Source organism: Poromitra crassiceps (assembly GCF_964638095.1).
Source record: "Poromitra crassiceps genome assembly, chromosome: 11".
In the NCBI taxonomy this organism is placed as follows: domain Eukaryota; kingdom Metazoa; phylum Chordata; class Actinopteri; order Beryciformes; family Melamphaidae; genus Poromitra; species Poromitra crassiceps.
The window spans coordinates 51,777,662-51,794,501 of record NC_139643.1 but is presented as its reverse complement, the minus strand read 5'-3'; the positions used below and the strand labels follow the sequence as shown (position 1 = coordinate 51,794,501).

The window sequence follows — 16,840 nt, the reverse complement described above, 5'->3', positions numbered from 1 at the left end:
TGCATCTCCTCCACCCTCTGCACCGTCAGGTGTCTCCTCCACCCTGTCTCCTCCACCCTCTGCACCGTCAGGTGTCTCCACCCTCTGCACCGTCAGGTGTCTCCTCCACCCTCTGCACCACCAGGTGTCTCCTCCACCCTCTGTACTGTCAGGTGTCTCCTCCACTCTCTGCACCACCAGGTGTCTCCTCCACCCTCTGCACCGTCAGGTGTCTCCTCCACCCTCTGCACCGTCAGGTGTCTCCTCCACCCTCTGCACCATCAGGTGTCTCCTCCACCCTCTGCACCGTCAGGTGTCTCCTCCACCCTCTGCACCGTCAGGTGCCTCCTCCACCCTCTGCACCGTCAGGTGTCTCCTCCACCCTCTGCCTCCTCCACCCTCTGCACCGTCAGGTGTCTCCTCCACCCTCTGCACCGTCAGGTGTCTCCTCCACCCTCTGCACCATCAGGTGTCTCCTCCACCCTCTGCACCGTCAGGTGTCTCCTCCACCCTCTGCACCGTCAGGTGCCTCCTCCACCCTCTGCACCGTCAGGTGTCTCCTCCACCCTCTGCCTCCTCCACCCTCTGCACCGTCAGGTGTCTCCTCCACCCTCTGCCTCCTCCACCCTCTGTACCGTCAGGTGTCTCCTCCACCCTCTGCACCACAGGTGCCACACAAAAAAAGATAACGGGGGGGGGGGGATAACGTGCAAAGCACAGTTTATATAATTGAGAATTCTGAAAATCGATATGGCTGTAAATCTCCAGGGCCGGCGTAGGTAATGAGGGCCTGTCATTGGCCGCGTTGGGGAGCTGATAAGGAGTCTGATTGGGCTATTCCGTAACCCGGGCCCACAGCCGCAGATCACTTTCTCTTCACTTTGCCACGTGGTAAGAAAGGACATCAAGGTTTGTCCTATACTGTATCGATTAGCCAATACAAGATAAGCAAGATGCAGGTGTGTTGGCAGCAAAATGAATGTTGTTATCATTAAAAAAAAGCATAACAGCAAATCAAAACAGGTTTACTGGACCGCATCCAAAATCAAGAACAGGTGATCAGTCAATAATAGCAATTATTCACTTCAGCAAGTAGGTAGGCTCACGTTGAGACCAAAATGATCATAATATAGATGGGGAAAGGCTCCATCTTAACAAGTCAGTCTATATATATTATTGAGTCCTATAGAGAGCCAAAGTGAACGTCACTCACTTCCTGCTTCAGCACTGTACCAGAGATTTTCAGCCGCCATTTATTTTCCCATAGACATTTTGTAAAATGCTTATAAAAATTTTACTTGTTCAAACCAAACGGTTCAGATATATTCAGAAACAGGAGAAACTGCATAACATTTCACCCGGACCAAAGCGTTAAAAGAAATTGCAGATGTAAAGAAAATATTTTTTTTGTTGGTCCGAGTGAAATATAGTGAATATCGAAATAAGTTATTTTAGTTGCCTATATTTAACCAAGTTGATATACCTAAATGACCAAGTTGTTTCATTTGCGATGTTTAAATAACCGATGTGACGTGTTCAAATTAACGGATGCGAAGCGTATATCACATTTCAAAACATATATTGTTTTGGGAGTAATTGGAAATGGACTTATTCTGTTGTTTCAGTATGAGGACGTGCTGAGCAAAAAGGATGCAGCACATATATATAGTCTTTCTCAGAGAGTAGCCCGTATCGGCGGACCAACATATCTGAACCACAAAGCTCAGACGAGTGGTCATCACTCACGCTCTGTACGTGTCTCTGGAGTGGGTGGAGGGAAAGGATGTAGATTATAGAGATAAGAGAGATAAGAGATAACGGACGCGGCTGGTACCTCCCATCAGACAGGGGGCGCCGGACCGTGCAGCAGGACGCAGATCCATCACTGCCGGGGGAGAGCACCCACCACCCCCACCACCACCCCAACCACCACCACCACCACCACCACCACCGCTCTGTTTCACTGGTCAGTCAAGCCCGTCATCAGATTAGAAAGTGAGGCAATCCATCATGATACAACTCCAGATGCACTCTCTCTCCCCTACATTGCCTTTGTATCCAGTAAACTGGCAGAACAGCAGCCATGCTGGGTGTATTGACCCACAGTTCTGAAAAATGAAGCCAATGCGGAAGTGCCTCAAACCTGCTTTTTTTCCTAATGGCCAGCAGAGGGCGACCTCACTGGCTGATTGTATAGAAGTCTATGGGGAAATGACCCTACTTCTCACTTGATTTATGACGTCAGTAAACACTTTCCGATTGAGTTGATGGTCTCAATCGCTCGATTCTTTTGAGTAAAATAGACGACACAATCATTCAGTCATTTTTTTAAGTCAATAATTTCACTTTGACTTAAGTACGTTTAGACTGAAGTATTGTACTTAACTCCATTTGAAATCCATTGCAAAGTATACATTCCATAGGCTCTCCATAAGCATTGCATCAGAAATTGGCAATGGTACATGAGTTGAGTTCCCTCCCCCTGCCTCCCCTGATACGTGAAGCACTTTGAGTATCTAGAAAGGTCCTATATAAATCCAATAAATTATTATTATTATTATTAATATTGTTGTTATTATTATTATTATTATTATTAATTACATCTACAGTACATGATCAAAATCTGCTAAAGCATGTGGTGGAAATGTAAAGTTAAAGGAGAATTTCGTTTTTTTACACCACGGTCCTCATTTCCAGCTTAAAATATGTTTTACTCACCCAAATACCTTTGGTTTCATTCGGATGCCCACAGAAGATCTGTCGCACCGAGTACACTCCTCAAACAGGCTATAACGGGAGCATACGGGGCAAGCTCCATGCGCTCTGTAAATAACACTTTTTCTGTCACACCTCGGTGCGACAGATCTTCTGTGGGCATCCGAATGAAACCAAAGGTATTTGGTTGAGTAAAACATATTTTAAGCTGGAAATGAGGACCGTGGTGTAAAAAAACGAAATTCTCCTTTAACTCTAAATGATCAAATTGACCCATGAGAGTAACTTAGTAAGATAACATTATACTATTAGTCAACACTTAAATTCCCACCTGCATCATTGAATGTAGCATACTTAGTTTTTCATTCTCTTTAAGCCATTTTGAGCTGAAGGCTTCTGCTGAAATGCTTTCAATGTCTTCATTAGACAACTATGAACAAACTGATGCCTGTGTATGAATTTCTTTCCGAAGGTTTGCCTTTCCATCAAGTTAAAGGTCACTGCATAATTCCACCTGTTATTTTATAGTTTGATGTCTTTACTGTTACTGACCCTTTAGTCATGCCCAGGGGCGTTTCTACGGGTGGGCCTGGGTAGGCACAGGCCCACCCACTTCTTGCACTGGCCCACCCAATTCTTTTTTTTTTTTTTTTTTTTTTTTTTTTATTGTTTGTTTTCTAGAGGCAAACTTGCTGCTGCCTTGCTAGCTAATGGTTTTGTAGCTTAAAAACGCAGGGCACATCATCTCCAGAGTCTAATGCATGACGACTTCATGACATCTAGGAATTTTGCACGCTTCCCGTGCAAAATTTCGTCATGCAATTGCCCCACCAATTTTATCCAGGCCCACCCAATTTTATCCAGGCCCACCCATAATTGAATTTCTGCCTACGCCCCTGGTCAGGCCTCGCTCACAGAGTTGGCATGCAGCCTGTCCTCTCTCTCCCCAGAGAGCTTTCTCATAGTCCACTTCCCTGGCTGATTCCAACTGACTGCAGCTGTGCTCCTCCACTCAGATGTCTGCATCACGAGCTGACAAATGGAGCTCTCCATGGTGCTGAACTCAATGTTGACTCAATTTGGCCACAAATTTGAATTTTTTTGCCCATTTAGTCGGCCCTAATTACCAAATAAGAAAAATCAGGGCCAATTCAATATTCAGCCCGATCGCATGTAAAATGGCATAGCTGTGGCCCAACACAATTCTCCTCGCTCGCTCACTCACTCACTCGTTCACTCACTCACTCACTCACTCACTCACTCACTCGCTCACTCACTCGCTCACTCACTCGTTCACTCACTCACTCACTCACTCACTCACTCACTCACTCACTCACTCACTCACAGAGACTTCACATTCTTATTCTTATTATCACATTATCTTATTATGATTGTAAAATGTGGAAGATAGTACAAATAAAGAAGTAGTAGGTAGTGTACGTACAGTACATGTGCAGTATACACAGTACATAGCTACCAGTACATCTTATGATCATAAGACAACACAAACTCAAGTATTTTATAATTCATCACATTGTTGTACCAGCAGTGCTTCTGTGTATGGAGGTAAAATGCTGTCAAAATCAGATGCCCGTTTATACACTCAGCCAGGCCTGAAAAACACAGTGGAAACGAGTGCTGAAAACATCTTCTTTGAATGCGAGTAGCTCTCACTTCTCAACAAGCCGGACCGGAGTCGCCCACCGAGCAAACGCTTTAGAGTATCTACAGATGCAAAGCAGCTCGCTCGAGGTTATCTCAGCCACTTCCTGCCTTCAGAGACACTTTTCTCCTGGGCCCTTCTTCAAAGCGTGCGCTATCAAGGCGCCACACACTGCGCCGTCAAAAGGATTGCTATATGTGGGGAGGCGCTGGAGGGGTGGGGGGGGCTTCCCTCAGGATCAAACCCGGGTCACGGGCCGAGCCGGATTTTCCGAGCAGCGTGCGCCCTTCGACGGTCAGCTGCTGCTCCCGACCCTGTGACCTCTGAACGCCATTGAAAATCTGGAGCAGTGCATGGAGGAGAGGATAGAGGCTGTGGTCATTAATCACAGGAAGACCTCAAACACACACATGCACACGCACGCACGCACAGACACACACACGCGCGCATGCACACACACACACACACGTGCGCACACACAGACACGCACACACACACACGACATTCAGGTCTCCTATGCCAGCAAAGTCAGCCTGTGTGGTTGTTTTGGGAGTATTTCCACAGGGGGGAGTTTCCTTTCCAATTGAAGTTGAATGTTTTTGAAAATAGACATCAAGACATGCGTCACTGAAAGTGCTGGAATTTATATGTTTTGTGCAAGAATGGAAATTGAAGTTGTATTATTTGTAGTAAATACGTTGAACACAGCACAGTTGAGAAGTATTTCACACATTCAAGCTTCTCTCTTTTTCATAGTTGTCTGTGAGCTTGTGTAAAGCTGTTAGTTCTCAGTGTTGTAACAGTAATGAAGCTTGATCTGTGTCTCAAACTATGATGTGTTCTGGCTCCTTGAACCTGGAAAGTCCCTGAAAACTCCTTGAATTTGATGTTTAAGAAGATCACCATATTTTCCTCTGGATGTGAATTAAAAAAAACAACTGAGCGCATGCAGTCAAGAAAAAACTACGGAAAGCCCAGAGGGGCAATTCCAAACACATACAGTACTGTACTGTAGGTGGTTATCATGACTTCACGGCCAAACCAAGGTCAGGTGTTGTCTTGCCGCTGTTTTTCCAGGGCGTCTAGCCGTCTGGGGACCCCAGCTTTCCACTAACATCATAAGAAAGGTCAAAGGTCACCTTGAGGTGTCACGCAGCGCTACATCACCCAGTCACCTTGAGGTGTCATCTCATCCATCTGCCTGTCTGGAAGCACAACAGTGCTGCGAGTGGGGGCGGGGTCAAAGGTCAAGGGCGTGAAGTGCCACTCAGTGCTGAAATTACGTTTTTTCTTTTTGTATGTTTACATTTGAATTTGATTTTGAATGTGATTACACTTTCGATTTGTTTTCAGATGCTTCCTCGTTTTGAAATTAACAGAATGAGTCGGAAGAGTAAAAAATGATTTTTCCAGGTATATTAGCCTACTCAATGGCTTCAGCTCTAAACATTCAATTTCAGTTTTAGAATTGACTTAAACAATCTGATTTAGTGTTTTAATTTTTCAGTTGTTTTTCCACACATCATCTTGAGTTGTTGATCAATTGTTGAATTGTTGAACTGTCAGTGGGAACATAAGCGTGATGAGCTGTGACTGCAATAGTCATTCTTAGCCTAATTTGAGTCATTTCATAGTTCAATGATGTTCATCATGTCTTCATTTTTACATAGACGTTTTTTGTTTTTCTTGTGTTCAGACATAGGTTTATAGATGTTATTTATTTACCTTGACAGTTTCGACGAGTCAACTCTCGTCTTCTTCAGAAGCAGTCGCACTGACAGCTGGGTATGACGTGTCAACCAGTTGCTTTTCAGCAACTGGCGGTGTGCCCAGCTGAGCTGCCAGGTCTGCCAGGCCGGCCACGCCCACTATGACGTGTCGTGGCCGGACTGACAGACCTAACAGCCCGGGATAACCGAACCCATACAACGGGCCATGAAAAAACAAAAAATAGGCACTGCAATAAAACCCCACACAAAACTACGGCAATTATTAGTACACCCAAAAGACAAAATCGAACAGGACAATAAATGTAACGTTATATACGAAATGCCATGCTTATCCTGCAATAAAACATACATTGGGGAGACGGGCAGGTCATTCATCACCAGAAAGAAAGAACATCAGAAGGAATGTGAAAAGGAAACAGCAACACGACTCACAAGAACACAGAAAGAAAAAGCACAACAGGAAAACCTCAAATCAGCCATATCAGACCACTGCAAAAGAAACAACCACGTTATGGACTGGGATCAAGCAAGAGTCATTGGAACAGAGGACAACAAATACAAGCGTTGGATCAAGGAGGCCATGGAAATCAGGAGACGTGCCAAGGGCACCATCAACAGGGATGAGGGGGCCTACATGCTCTCCCACACCTGGGATACTCTACTCCAGAGAACAACGGGCGATGTGCCCGGCGGGGCTGTTGGGTCTGTCGGTCCGGCCACGACACGTCATAGTGGGCGTGGCCGGACCGACAGACCTGACGGCTCAGCTGGGCACACCGCCAGTTGCTGAAAAGCAACTGGTTGACACGTCATACCCAGCTGTCAGTGCGACTGCTTCTGAAGAAGACGAGAGTTGACTCGTCGAAACTGTCAAGGTAAATAAATAACATCTATAAACCTATGTCTGAACACAAGAAAACAAAAAACGTCTATGAGTCATTTCATGTTCATTTAATTACAGTTAAATATAAACTATTCCTGGTTTTGCTGCGGAATCTGCTCGATTGAGGCCTCCTCGGATGCACTGAGGGACCTGAGGAAGCCCCTGGACTAGAGGTGGGATGATGTGAAAATTTCATGTCACGATTAGCCTGTCCAAAATCATTTCTATTAACGATATCCCGATAATCAGCAAAATATGCTTAAAACTCTTAATATGGCACCAAAAATATTGGAGTCACTTTTCCTTACATTTTGTTTGGATTATATATAGATAAAATATTTGTATTGCATCATGGGTCTATATAGACTGCAGAATAACAATGGGCAATTGGTTGCTATTATTTTTATTATTCAAATGTGTTGGCTTCAGGCAGCCATGGTGACGATTGAGTGGAAAGATGCGTTCTCCCTCATGTGGAAAATTGCAATTCAAAATAAATGAGGGAATCAATAGTAAGCAATACGTTAGTGAGCTACACAGCTTTCTTCAAGTCACTCGTGACTTGGATATTCACGCTCATGTGACGATATTCACGATTATATGATCAATGAAAATTCACCACGATAGGATTATCTTGAGTGTGTTTTTGTTTTTTAATCGCGATAGATGATAATATCTTATAATTGTCCCAGCCCTACACTAGTGCTCCACTCTGAGACCTCCTGACGTGTGTGAGTGTGTCTAACAAGCTGGTAACTGGGCTGGTGGGATGTTCTCCCGGTCTGAACTCGTAGCCCTTTTGTGCTCGTCTCTCTCTGCACAGCAGCACTCAAGTGACGCCTCCATGATGCTTCAAAGCTAAAGTAGCACAAAGGTTGAGCCGGCCTGAGAAGACTGTTCACTCAGCTCGACATCTGTACAGGAAGAAAAACATCACAGGGCCACACGCAGAGAGGCCCAACAGACGGACACACAATGTGCGTGTACCTGCACGTGTGTGTGTGTGTGTGTGTGTGTGTGTACCTGCACGCTCGTGTGTGTGTGTGTGTGTGTGCGTGCATCGGCGCGCGCAACACTCGTGCATTTGCGTGAATGCCTTTTTCTAACTTGATTAAATAGCGATCTTGATTTCAGCTCAGTGAAAACATTGTTGCTTTGTGTGTGTTATTTCACAGATGTGTGTATGGAGGGGAGTGGGTAGGGGGGTAGTAGGGGGGTAGGGGGGTTAGTAATCCAGGAGGAGCGGTGATGCGGGCTGAGTTGGCGCTGTGTGAGCTGTGCTGCAGCAGCCATCTCCCTGCCGTGCCGCCATGCTGGCTTCACACTCAGGGGCCCGTTTCCCTGTTTGATAATCAGGCTTTCACTTGGCTGTGAGGACCTGATGCCCAGGGGGGTCCCTGCCTCTGTCTGTCTCCCCCTGGGGGTGGAGGGTGGACCTGCTGCCTCTGTCTCTCTCCCCCTGGGGGTGGAGGGTGGACCTGCTGCCTATGTCCGTCTCTCCCCCTGGGGGTGGAGGGTGGACCTGCTGCCTCTGTCTCTCTCCCCCTGGGGGTGGAGGGTGGACCTGCTGCCTCTGTCTCTCTCCCCCTGGGGGTGGAGGGTGGAGCTGCTGCCTCTGTCTGTCTCCCCCTGGGGGTGGAGGGTGGACCTGCTGCCTCACTTTCAACACAAAACGAAGCGGCACCCTCCGTCTCAGAAGAATTAAGCCAAGCGCCCAAAAACTGTAGTTCCTCTAATTCCCACTTGAGACTGGCTGCACAAGTGAATCATTCTCCAAAGATCCCCATGTTAAAATGTCCAACTGTACAGCAGAAATAAACTTGTTTACAGCCTGGTACAATAAACGGTTTTTGGTCTCTATAGCTAATTTTACCATTCATAAATATATATAACTCAAAATCTCGAGAACCATTCGTCGGATCGACTTCAAACTTGGGGAGTGTGCTAAGGGGGACCTGATGGAGTGCAGTGTCCTGTTTTCGTGCAATTTGGCATAGCGCCACCTACTGGCAACAAGAAATGTGGTTTATCTTGAGAACCGTTCATTCGATCGACTTCAAATTTGAGGAGTGCGCTGATGGGAACCCGACAGAATGTGGTGCCGGATTTCGTGCAATTCGGCATAGCACCACCTACTGGCAACAAAAAAGCGGTTTATCTCAAGAACTGTTGGTCGGATCGACTTCAAACTTGGGGAGTGTGCTAAGGTGGACCTGATAGAGTGCAATGCCAAATTTTGTGCAATCCGGCATAGCGCGGAGACATAGCGCAGAGACGGCGAGAGACGATACTTTTTCTGATTAATTGTGCCATGAGGTCTACATGTAAATTTTGTCAATTTAAAAGATAACTATTCATGTCAAGAAAGTCGCAGTTTGTCCTGAAACTGAAACATTTAGTGTAGTTTTGCATGAAACCGCTCAATCGACTACATCTCTCGTGTCGCACCAACAACAACATGGCCTGGGCCTGGAGAGACATCACTTATGCGACAGGTTGTGCTTAGTCTTTGTGATTTATAACACTTATAGTGCCACAGTTTTACCATGACTGCAACTTTCTTGACTTGCAAAGTTATCTTTTACATTGAGAAACATGAAACATTTTCACATCACCCCCATCCTCATTCAACTCCACTGGCTCTGCGTTCACTACCGGATTGACTACAAAAAACTTCTGCTCACCTACAAAGCCCTACGCAACCTAGCCTTCACCTATCTCTCTGACCTCCTCCTGGAATACGTCCTTTCCTGCTCCCTGCACTCTTCCTCAGCCAGTCTCCTGACCGTCCCCATCTCCTGCCTCAGTACCATGGGTGCTACCGTAGGGCTTTCAGCTGCACCGCTCCCAGACTCTGGAACTCCCTGCCCCACACCTCCGACAGTCTTGCTTTCACAAAATATTTACACAATGCGATTTTTTTGATAAATAATCATCAGTAATGTGGATATAATAACTAAAAGGCTGCAGACTGTTCTGAGAAAATGACATCACTTTACTGTATTGCAGCCTTTAAAACAATACACGCCGTATCACCATGTTACCATATAGTCTCATATCACGATATCGATGTAATATCAATATATTGTCCAACCCTAATTATTTATTTATTTATTTATTTATTTATTTATTTATTTATTTATTTATTTATTTATGTATTTATGTATTTATTTAGTTAGTTAGTGAGTTAGTTAGTTGAGGGACAATGCAAAATTCCACATTAATGAACATTACTTTAAAGGTGCCAGTGTTAGCCAATTTTCACCTGCTGTCCCTTAACTCCAGTTAGAATTGCCAGTGGTGCCTCACACACACAGTACTATTAACCCTAACATACATGTCTTTGACGGGAGTATTAACCCTAACATACATGTCTTTGACGGGAGTATTAACCCTAACATACATGTCTTTGACGGGAGTATTAACCCTAACATACATGTCTTTGACGGGAGTATTAACCCTAACATACATGTCTTTGACGGGAGTATTAACCCTAACATACATGTCTTTGACGGGAGTATTAACCCTAACATTCATGTCTTTGACGGGAGTATTAACCCTATTATGTCTTTGACGGTGGGAGGAAACCGGAACACCCGGAGGAAACACACGAACACGGGGAGAACATGCAAACTCCACAACCTGCGGGATGGACCGGGGCTCGAACCCGGGACCTTCTTGCTGTGAGGCAGCAGCGCTAACCACTGAGCCACCATATGAATATATTGTATGAATCCATGAATATAGAATATGGATTACAGCATTATGAGGCTGTACAAAACAGGAAAGAGCAAAACAAAAGGGTTCAAAGGTCACGGTGGGGGGGGGGGGGGTGGATCATGGCAGTCCAGGTGTAATAATAGACATGGTAATGGAATAGTGGAGCCGTAGGGTCTGTCTCTACCTGTTATCAGGGTCATAGGTGAGTCTCTCTCTCTGTGTGTTATCAGGGTCATAGGTGAGTCTCTCTCTCTGTGTGTTATCAGGGTCATAGGTGAGTCTCTCTCTCTGTGTGTTATCAGGGTCATAGGTGAGTCTCTCTCTCTGTGTGTTATCAGGGTCATAGGTGAGTCTCTCTCTCTGTGTGTTATCAGGGTCATAGGTGAGTCTCTCTCTCTGTGTGTTATCAGGGTCATAGGTGAGTCTCTCTGTGTGTTATCAGGGTCATAGGTGAGTCTCTCTGTGAGTTATCAGGGTCATAGGTGAGTCTGTGTGTTATCAGGGTCGTAGGTGAGTCTCTCTGTGTGTTATCAGGGTCATAGGTGAGTCTCTCTGTGAGTTATCAGGGTCATAGGTGAGTCTCTCTGTGTGTTATCAGGGTCGTAGGTGAGTCTCTCTGTGTGTTATCAGGGTCGTAGGTGAGTCTCTCTGTGAGTTATCAGGGTCATAGGTGAGTCTCTCTGTGTGTTATCAGGGTCATAGGTGAGTCTGTGTGTTATCAGGGTCGTAGGTGAGTCTGTGTGTTATCAGGGTCGTAGGTGAGTCTGTGTGTTATCAGGGTCATAGGTGAGTCTCTCTGTGTGTTATCAGGGTCATAGGTGAGTCTGTGTGTTATCAGGGTCGTAGGTGAGTCTGTGTGTTATCAGGGTCATAGGTGAGTCTCTCTCTACCTGCATGTTATCAGGGTCAAGCTGCAGACAAGAGGCTTAAAGCTGAGACAAGACAAGAGGCTCCAACACCAAATACTGTAACAGCATCAATGTCCTGCTGCACTAATCCTCACAGCTGCTGTGCAAGGCTGACGGCTATGCAGCCAAAGCAGCTCACTTTAGCCTCTCTCTCTCTCTCTGTTGATCTGTCTGTATGTCTATCTATATATATATATATATATATATCTAGGCTATCTGTTTAGGAGTCTATACAATTCAACGTTCATTTCGGGTTTATTGGGAAGCCGGCTGGATTTTCTGAATACACAGTTATTTAGGCTAAACATAAAGGCTAAAGGCTACATTTCCCCTTTCTAAATGTTTCTGGATGTATGAATGTGATGATGCTTCATGTAAAAAGACTGTCAGTAAAACAAAAAAAAAGAAAACATGTTCAGGCAGAAATCCAGAATGTGAGGGCACACAATGGAAGAATAGTCTGAAAAATACAACTTTGCCCAACTTTATAGTCTCGAACGTTAATCATTTTTAAAATTACGATGATGGTTCTGATTATTATTTTGGTTTTCCTTTCCCCCTAGCTGGAGCAGAGTGCTTGGCTGCATGGTTTTAATGTAAAGGTGTGTGGCTGCAGTCAGCACCTTGGAGAGCTCCTCCACTTGTGACTGTGCATCTGTTCCTTGATGAATTAAGTCAATCATATTTGCACTAGACTGTGAAATAACATGCACTTTCGCTATAATTACCACAAAAGGCTCGTCAGTGGTCAACCATAAATAAATGTTGTGGAGATTAAGTTTATTAAAATGTCAGTGTGTCAAATAGGCTACACCCGTAAATGCGCGCATGGACGCATTGCATTTCCCTCCTATTTTTTTTTTATAATAAAATTAAATAAATAAACTCGATATTTATCAGCTGTTACAGTTTAAAGTTTGTGGGCAGGCATAATTAAATTTATTATGGTTCTGTTTTATAAAAGGAGTCGAACCAGCAAATAAAAACTAAAAACTTATATTCACTGTTGTTGTTTTCTTTCTGTATGTTGTGAATTGAGGGAGAGTAAGAATGAGTGTTTATCTAGTTTTTATGCCTGATATTTTATTGATGGCGAGGAAAATGCATAATTGCTTGAATGTAAATTTTAAAGCTGGTAGGAATTAAATTGTTTTTTATTTGTATTTATTTGCATGCGTGTGTGTGTGTGTGCGTGCGTGTGTGTGTGTGTGTGTGTGCGTGCGTGCGTGCGTGGACGCGTGTGCGTGTGTTAGGGAGAGAAGTGAAGTCAGCAGAAGAATAATAGGCTGTAGCAAAAATAAACAGCGATGACAAAAATGCACACAGCCCGCGGAATGGAAGCTGTGGTTTTTTGGTCACTTTTTGAATAGAAATTCTGATTATAGAAGAAACAGCTCAATCTGTGGAGGCTGCTTAAACTGTCGGTTAACGACTGAAGTGAACTGGGGCAAATGGAAAGATTATTCATAAATCATATCTATAATGAGGATTTTGTCTTAGAACGAGAAAAGCCATTGCAGCAAGACGTGATGTGAGCGGAGGAATCAGATAACACTATATTTCTGACAGTGACAAAATTAAAATATGACCAATGTCTGGAGTTCTTCTGTTTGAAATACAGACCTAATGTTGCTTATATACAGTTTTCAGTCAGACTCATTCCATAAATAATTTCTGAGGTAGAGACCCAGAATAAACCCGGGGTTTACGTTTATGTCTCTTGACCGGCACATGCTTTGTGTTGTTTTCCTTTCTTTGTTTCTGTCTTTTTTTTTATTGCAAATAAATAATTAAATAAACGAGCAATTTTGGTCATGAAAATGACGTTAAAGGTCATAGAAAAGTCATTGAAAATAATTGGAGAAAAAGTGTATGAACCCTGCTGATTGTCAATCAAGAATAACATGATGTGCTCAGATCACTGTGAATGTCCGGCAGGCAGCATGGCAGGCAGCCTGTGACATTGACATGGAGTATCCTAGGGCGCCCCCATGAGACGTGTTCTCCGCCTGCTGCTGTCCCGTTTGGTGACCGCTGCGTTTGGATCTGAAGCGTCAAGGTGTCTCTGACACAAAACCCTGACGTGCATCCATCCCCACACGCTGCTCAAGCGCAAACGTGATATCCTCCAGTGAAACAAGGAGACAGACGGACGGTCCATCTATTGGATTTTACGCGCAGCGGGATTGCGCACAGGGTACCCCGCGGTGCAAGTTTTGCGCTTCAAACAATTGATGGAAAAGTGGGTATGGGATGATACATTCATCCTACTGGCATTTGGTTCATACAGGCCTATGCCATACTGAAAAATAAATAAATAAAACCCCGTCGCAGCCGCTCCGCAGTACATTTGGAAACGCTCTGGCTACCAAAAAGTGATTGACACTATGTGCCGCCCAGTTTATACAGCTGATTTGATCTGCATGTCACTTTATGACTGTGGTAATATCAATATGTCTTTGTGGAAACTTTGTCTCTTGTAACGGAATCATTGTGGCCATGCGTTTGCCGTTTACAACGTAGCGAGGCATTACATTTAAGATGATGGCAATAGCCTACTATAATCTTGTTTCCTATATGTTTACATGTTTGGTCTATCCTTGTTATTAGGCCTATATTGGTAGGCTAACTAAAAACAATAATAAACATGATTTACGGGTGGTATAAAGAAATTATCTCTTTTGGAATTATCCTTTTATGACTGCATTATTTTACCTGCTCTGTTACCTATTAGATAATAACCAATCCGGTCCTTTTTACCAGTTTAAATTGTCTGAATTCTGAATCACTTTTTGGCGGACAATAACTTTGTAGCCTAGGCTAAAAAACAGTCATTTTACTGCAGTAGACGCAACGGCTGTATTCAACAATAGATTTATACAAAACAAACAAGTCAGTAATAGCAGCAGGTGATTCAGGTGAAGTCGAGATGCGCATGAGAAGCGGAGGACTCACCAGATAGAGCGCGGGCGCCAGGAGGAACACGGCGCAGCAGCGCGTCACAGGCGGCATCCTCCCCCCCGGTGCTCAAACTTCCTCTGATGTCCCTGCGGTCTGCCTGCCTGCTGCGCGCAGCTTCACAACCACCATAAATCCACCCCGGTATCCGCCTCACAGCACGGCCGAGCCCCTCAGCAGCCAAGGCGAAAATGACATGACGCGCACGGTACCCATGTTTGGAGATGGAGAGTGCGAGAGCGAGAGAGAGCGAGAGCGAGGCGATGTCGGACGGTCAGGTGAAGAGGGGGGTGGGGGGCGAGGAGGTGGAGGAGGGGTAGGGGGGTAGAGGGGAACAACCAATAGCGGTTACATGAGAGTAAATCCAGGCAGAGGGAAGCAGCAGTGGCGTGGCTCAGGGCGGAGAGGCTAGTTGTGTTGTGGCGTCTCCTGCCCGGGTTGATTGTCTCTGGCTTGCCGCGTGTGCGCTGCAGCGGTGCGGTCGGAGCGCTCCAGTCTGAAAGGGAACAGTGGACGGCTTTCCGCTTTATAACGCGCGCGTACAACACACACAGTGCGTGTGGGGGGGTGGGTAGGGGGGGGGGGGGGCGACGACGAATAAAAGACTGGAGGAGATTGGTTCAAGACGCAGCAATGCTCGAGAAAGCGGAGTGTGTGTGTGTGTGTGTGTGTGTGGGGGGGGGGGGGCAGCGTTTCACCTTGGCTGCCGCTTTGCGCGCTTGATATAGATGAATGAGCTGACATTCAGAACTACGTTACCAATAACTCCAGGCAGGACCCCCCACACCTCCCACCATAATACTCCTTCCCAGCAAACCCAACCAGGGATGATTCAAACACACAATAACAGACAGGCTGTGAATTTCAGTCAGAGTTCAGATTTTTACAAATCTGTGGACAAGCTGTTTATGATGTTATTTCCAATCTATTCAGGGGCAGACTATAGTTATTTCGGGGGCCCTCAAAGGCAAACATGACCCCCCTGAATCCCAATTCGATTGCTTTTTAATCCATCCTTTCTCAATGACACATAAATGTGGGTATATTTGTATTATATATATTTGTTATATTGTTATATAGTTGTGCTTATTTATTTTTTTACTTCTCTCTCAGAAACAAGGAGAATGCACTTAAAGGAACACTCTGCCAATTTCCAACCAGCTTTGTATCATTAGAACATCAGTAGTATATCAGAAAACTGTAAACTGTTTTGAAGTCTGTAATTTAATTTGACAGTTATTGAGTGTTAAAGTGTGGACCAGTGACATCACTGGTCCACACTAACTCAAAGTAATAACTCATTAACTCAAATCAACTCTCAATAACTGTCAAATTAAATGACAGACTTCAGAACAGTTTACAGTTTATCTGATATACTACTGATGTTCTAATGATACAAAGCTGGTTGAAAATGGGCGGAGTGTTCCTTTAAACATCACTAGAATGTGTATAGACTGGCAGACTAGTGGTGATGACTCAAGCTTGAAAAAAAACATGTTATAACAGAGGGACCTTGTCTTTTGTGGGCCCTTCTGGCTGCAGGGGCCCAGGGCAGCCGCCCTCCTCTGCCTGATGGTAAGACCATCCCTGATTCTATTGACTAGACCAGTGGTCCTCAAAGTGGGGTCCGGGGACCCCGGTTCCAGGTGGTCCCCAGCAAAAAGGTGAATTAATGTAATGTAATGTACTGTGATTTAATTTTTAATGTAATTTTTTATTCAGTCATCTTAAATAACAAAATCACAGTATAAACAAAGACAAATCAACCAGAGACTGAACAGGCTCAGGCAGAAGCAAAATGCTTATATTATGCCTGACCTAATTTCTACTCAATTAAGCTCTCCTCCATCAGAGGAGAATAGTTTATTTTCACTAAAATGTCATCCCTAATAAGTAAGACAATGACAGAATGTAGGACTAATTTGGTCATGGCCACACTTTCTGTAATAAAACATCTACCAAAGTCTCCTGCACACCTGAGGAGTCTTGTGGCAGGTGCGTATAGGTGGAGTAGAATCACTTAATAATGGACACCCGCTCACTGTCTTCACTTGCTCAAAATTGGAACGCAAAATTGGCCTGTGTGAAGTATGTGTTGGACTTTTATTCTGAAGGACTGTGTGATAGTGTGTGTTGGACCTTTATTGTGAAGGGCTGTGTGAAGTGTCTTTTGGACTTTTATTTTGAAGGGCTATGTGTGAAGTGTGTGTTAGACTTATTCTGAAGGGCTGTGTGTGAACTGTGTCAGACTTTTATTCTGAAGGCTTGTGTGTGAAGTGTGTGT

General features: G+C 44.7%; 1 protein-coding gene across 1 annotated transcript in view; it reads right to left on the bottom strand.

Annotated features, from left to right (window-relative positions):
* The window catches only part of nxph1 (neurexophilin 1), a gene marked incomplete at both ends in the record, with an annotated part of 71,421 nt that extends 56,811 nt beyond the window's left edge, over positions 1–14,610 (bottom strand). Inside the window, one exon of the mRNA XM_083646093.1 lies at positions 14,554–14,610. Coding sequence (XP_083502219.1) covers positions 14,554–14,610 — 57 coding nt within the window. The remainder of the gene's footprint in view (positions 1–14,553) is intronic.
* Positions 14,611–16,840: the final 2,230 nt, after the last annotated feature.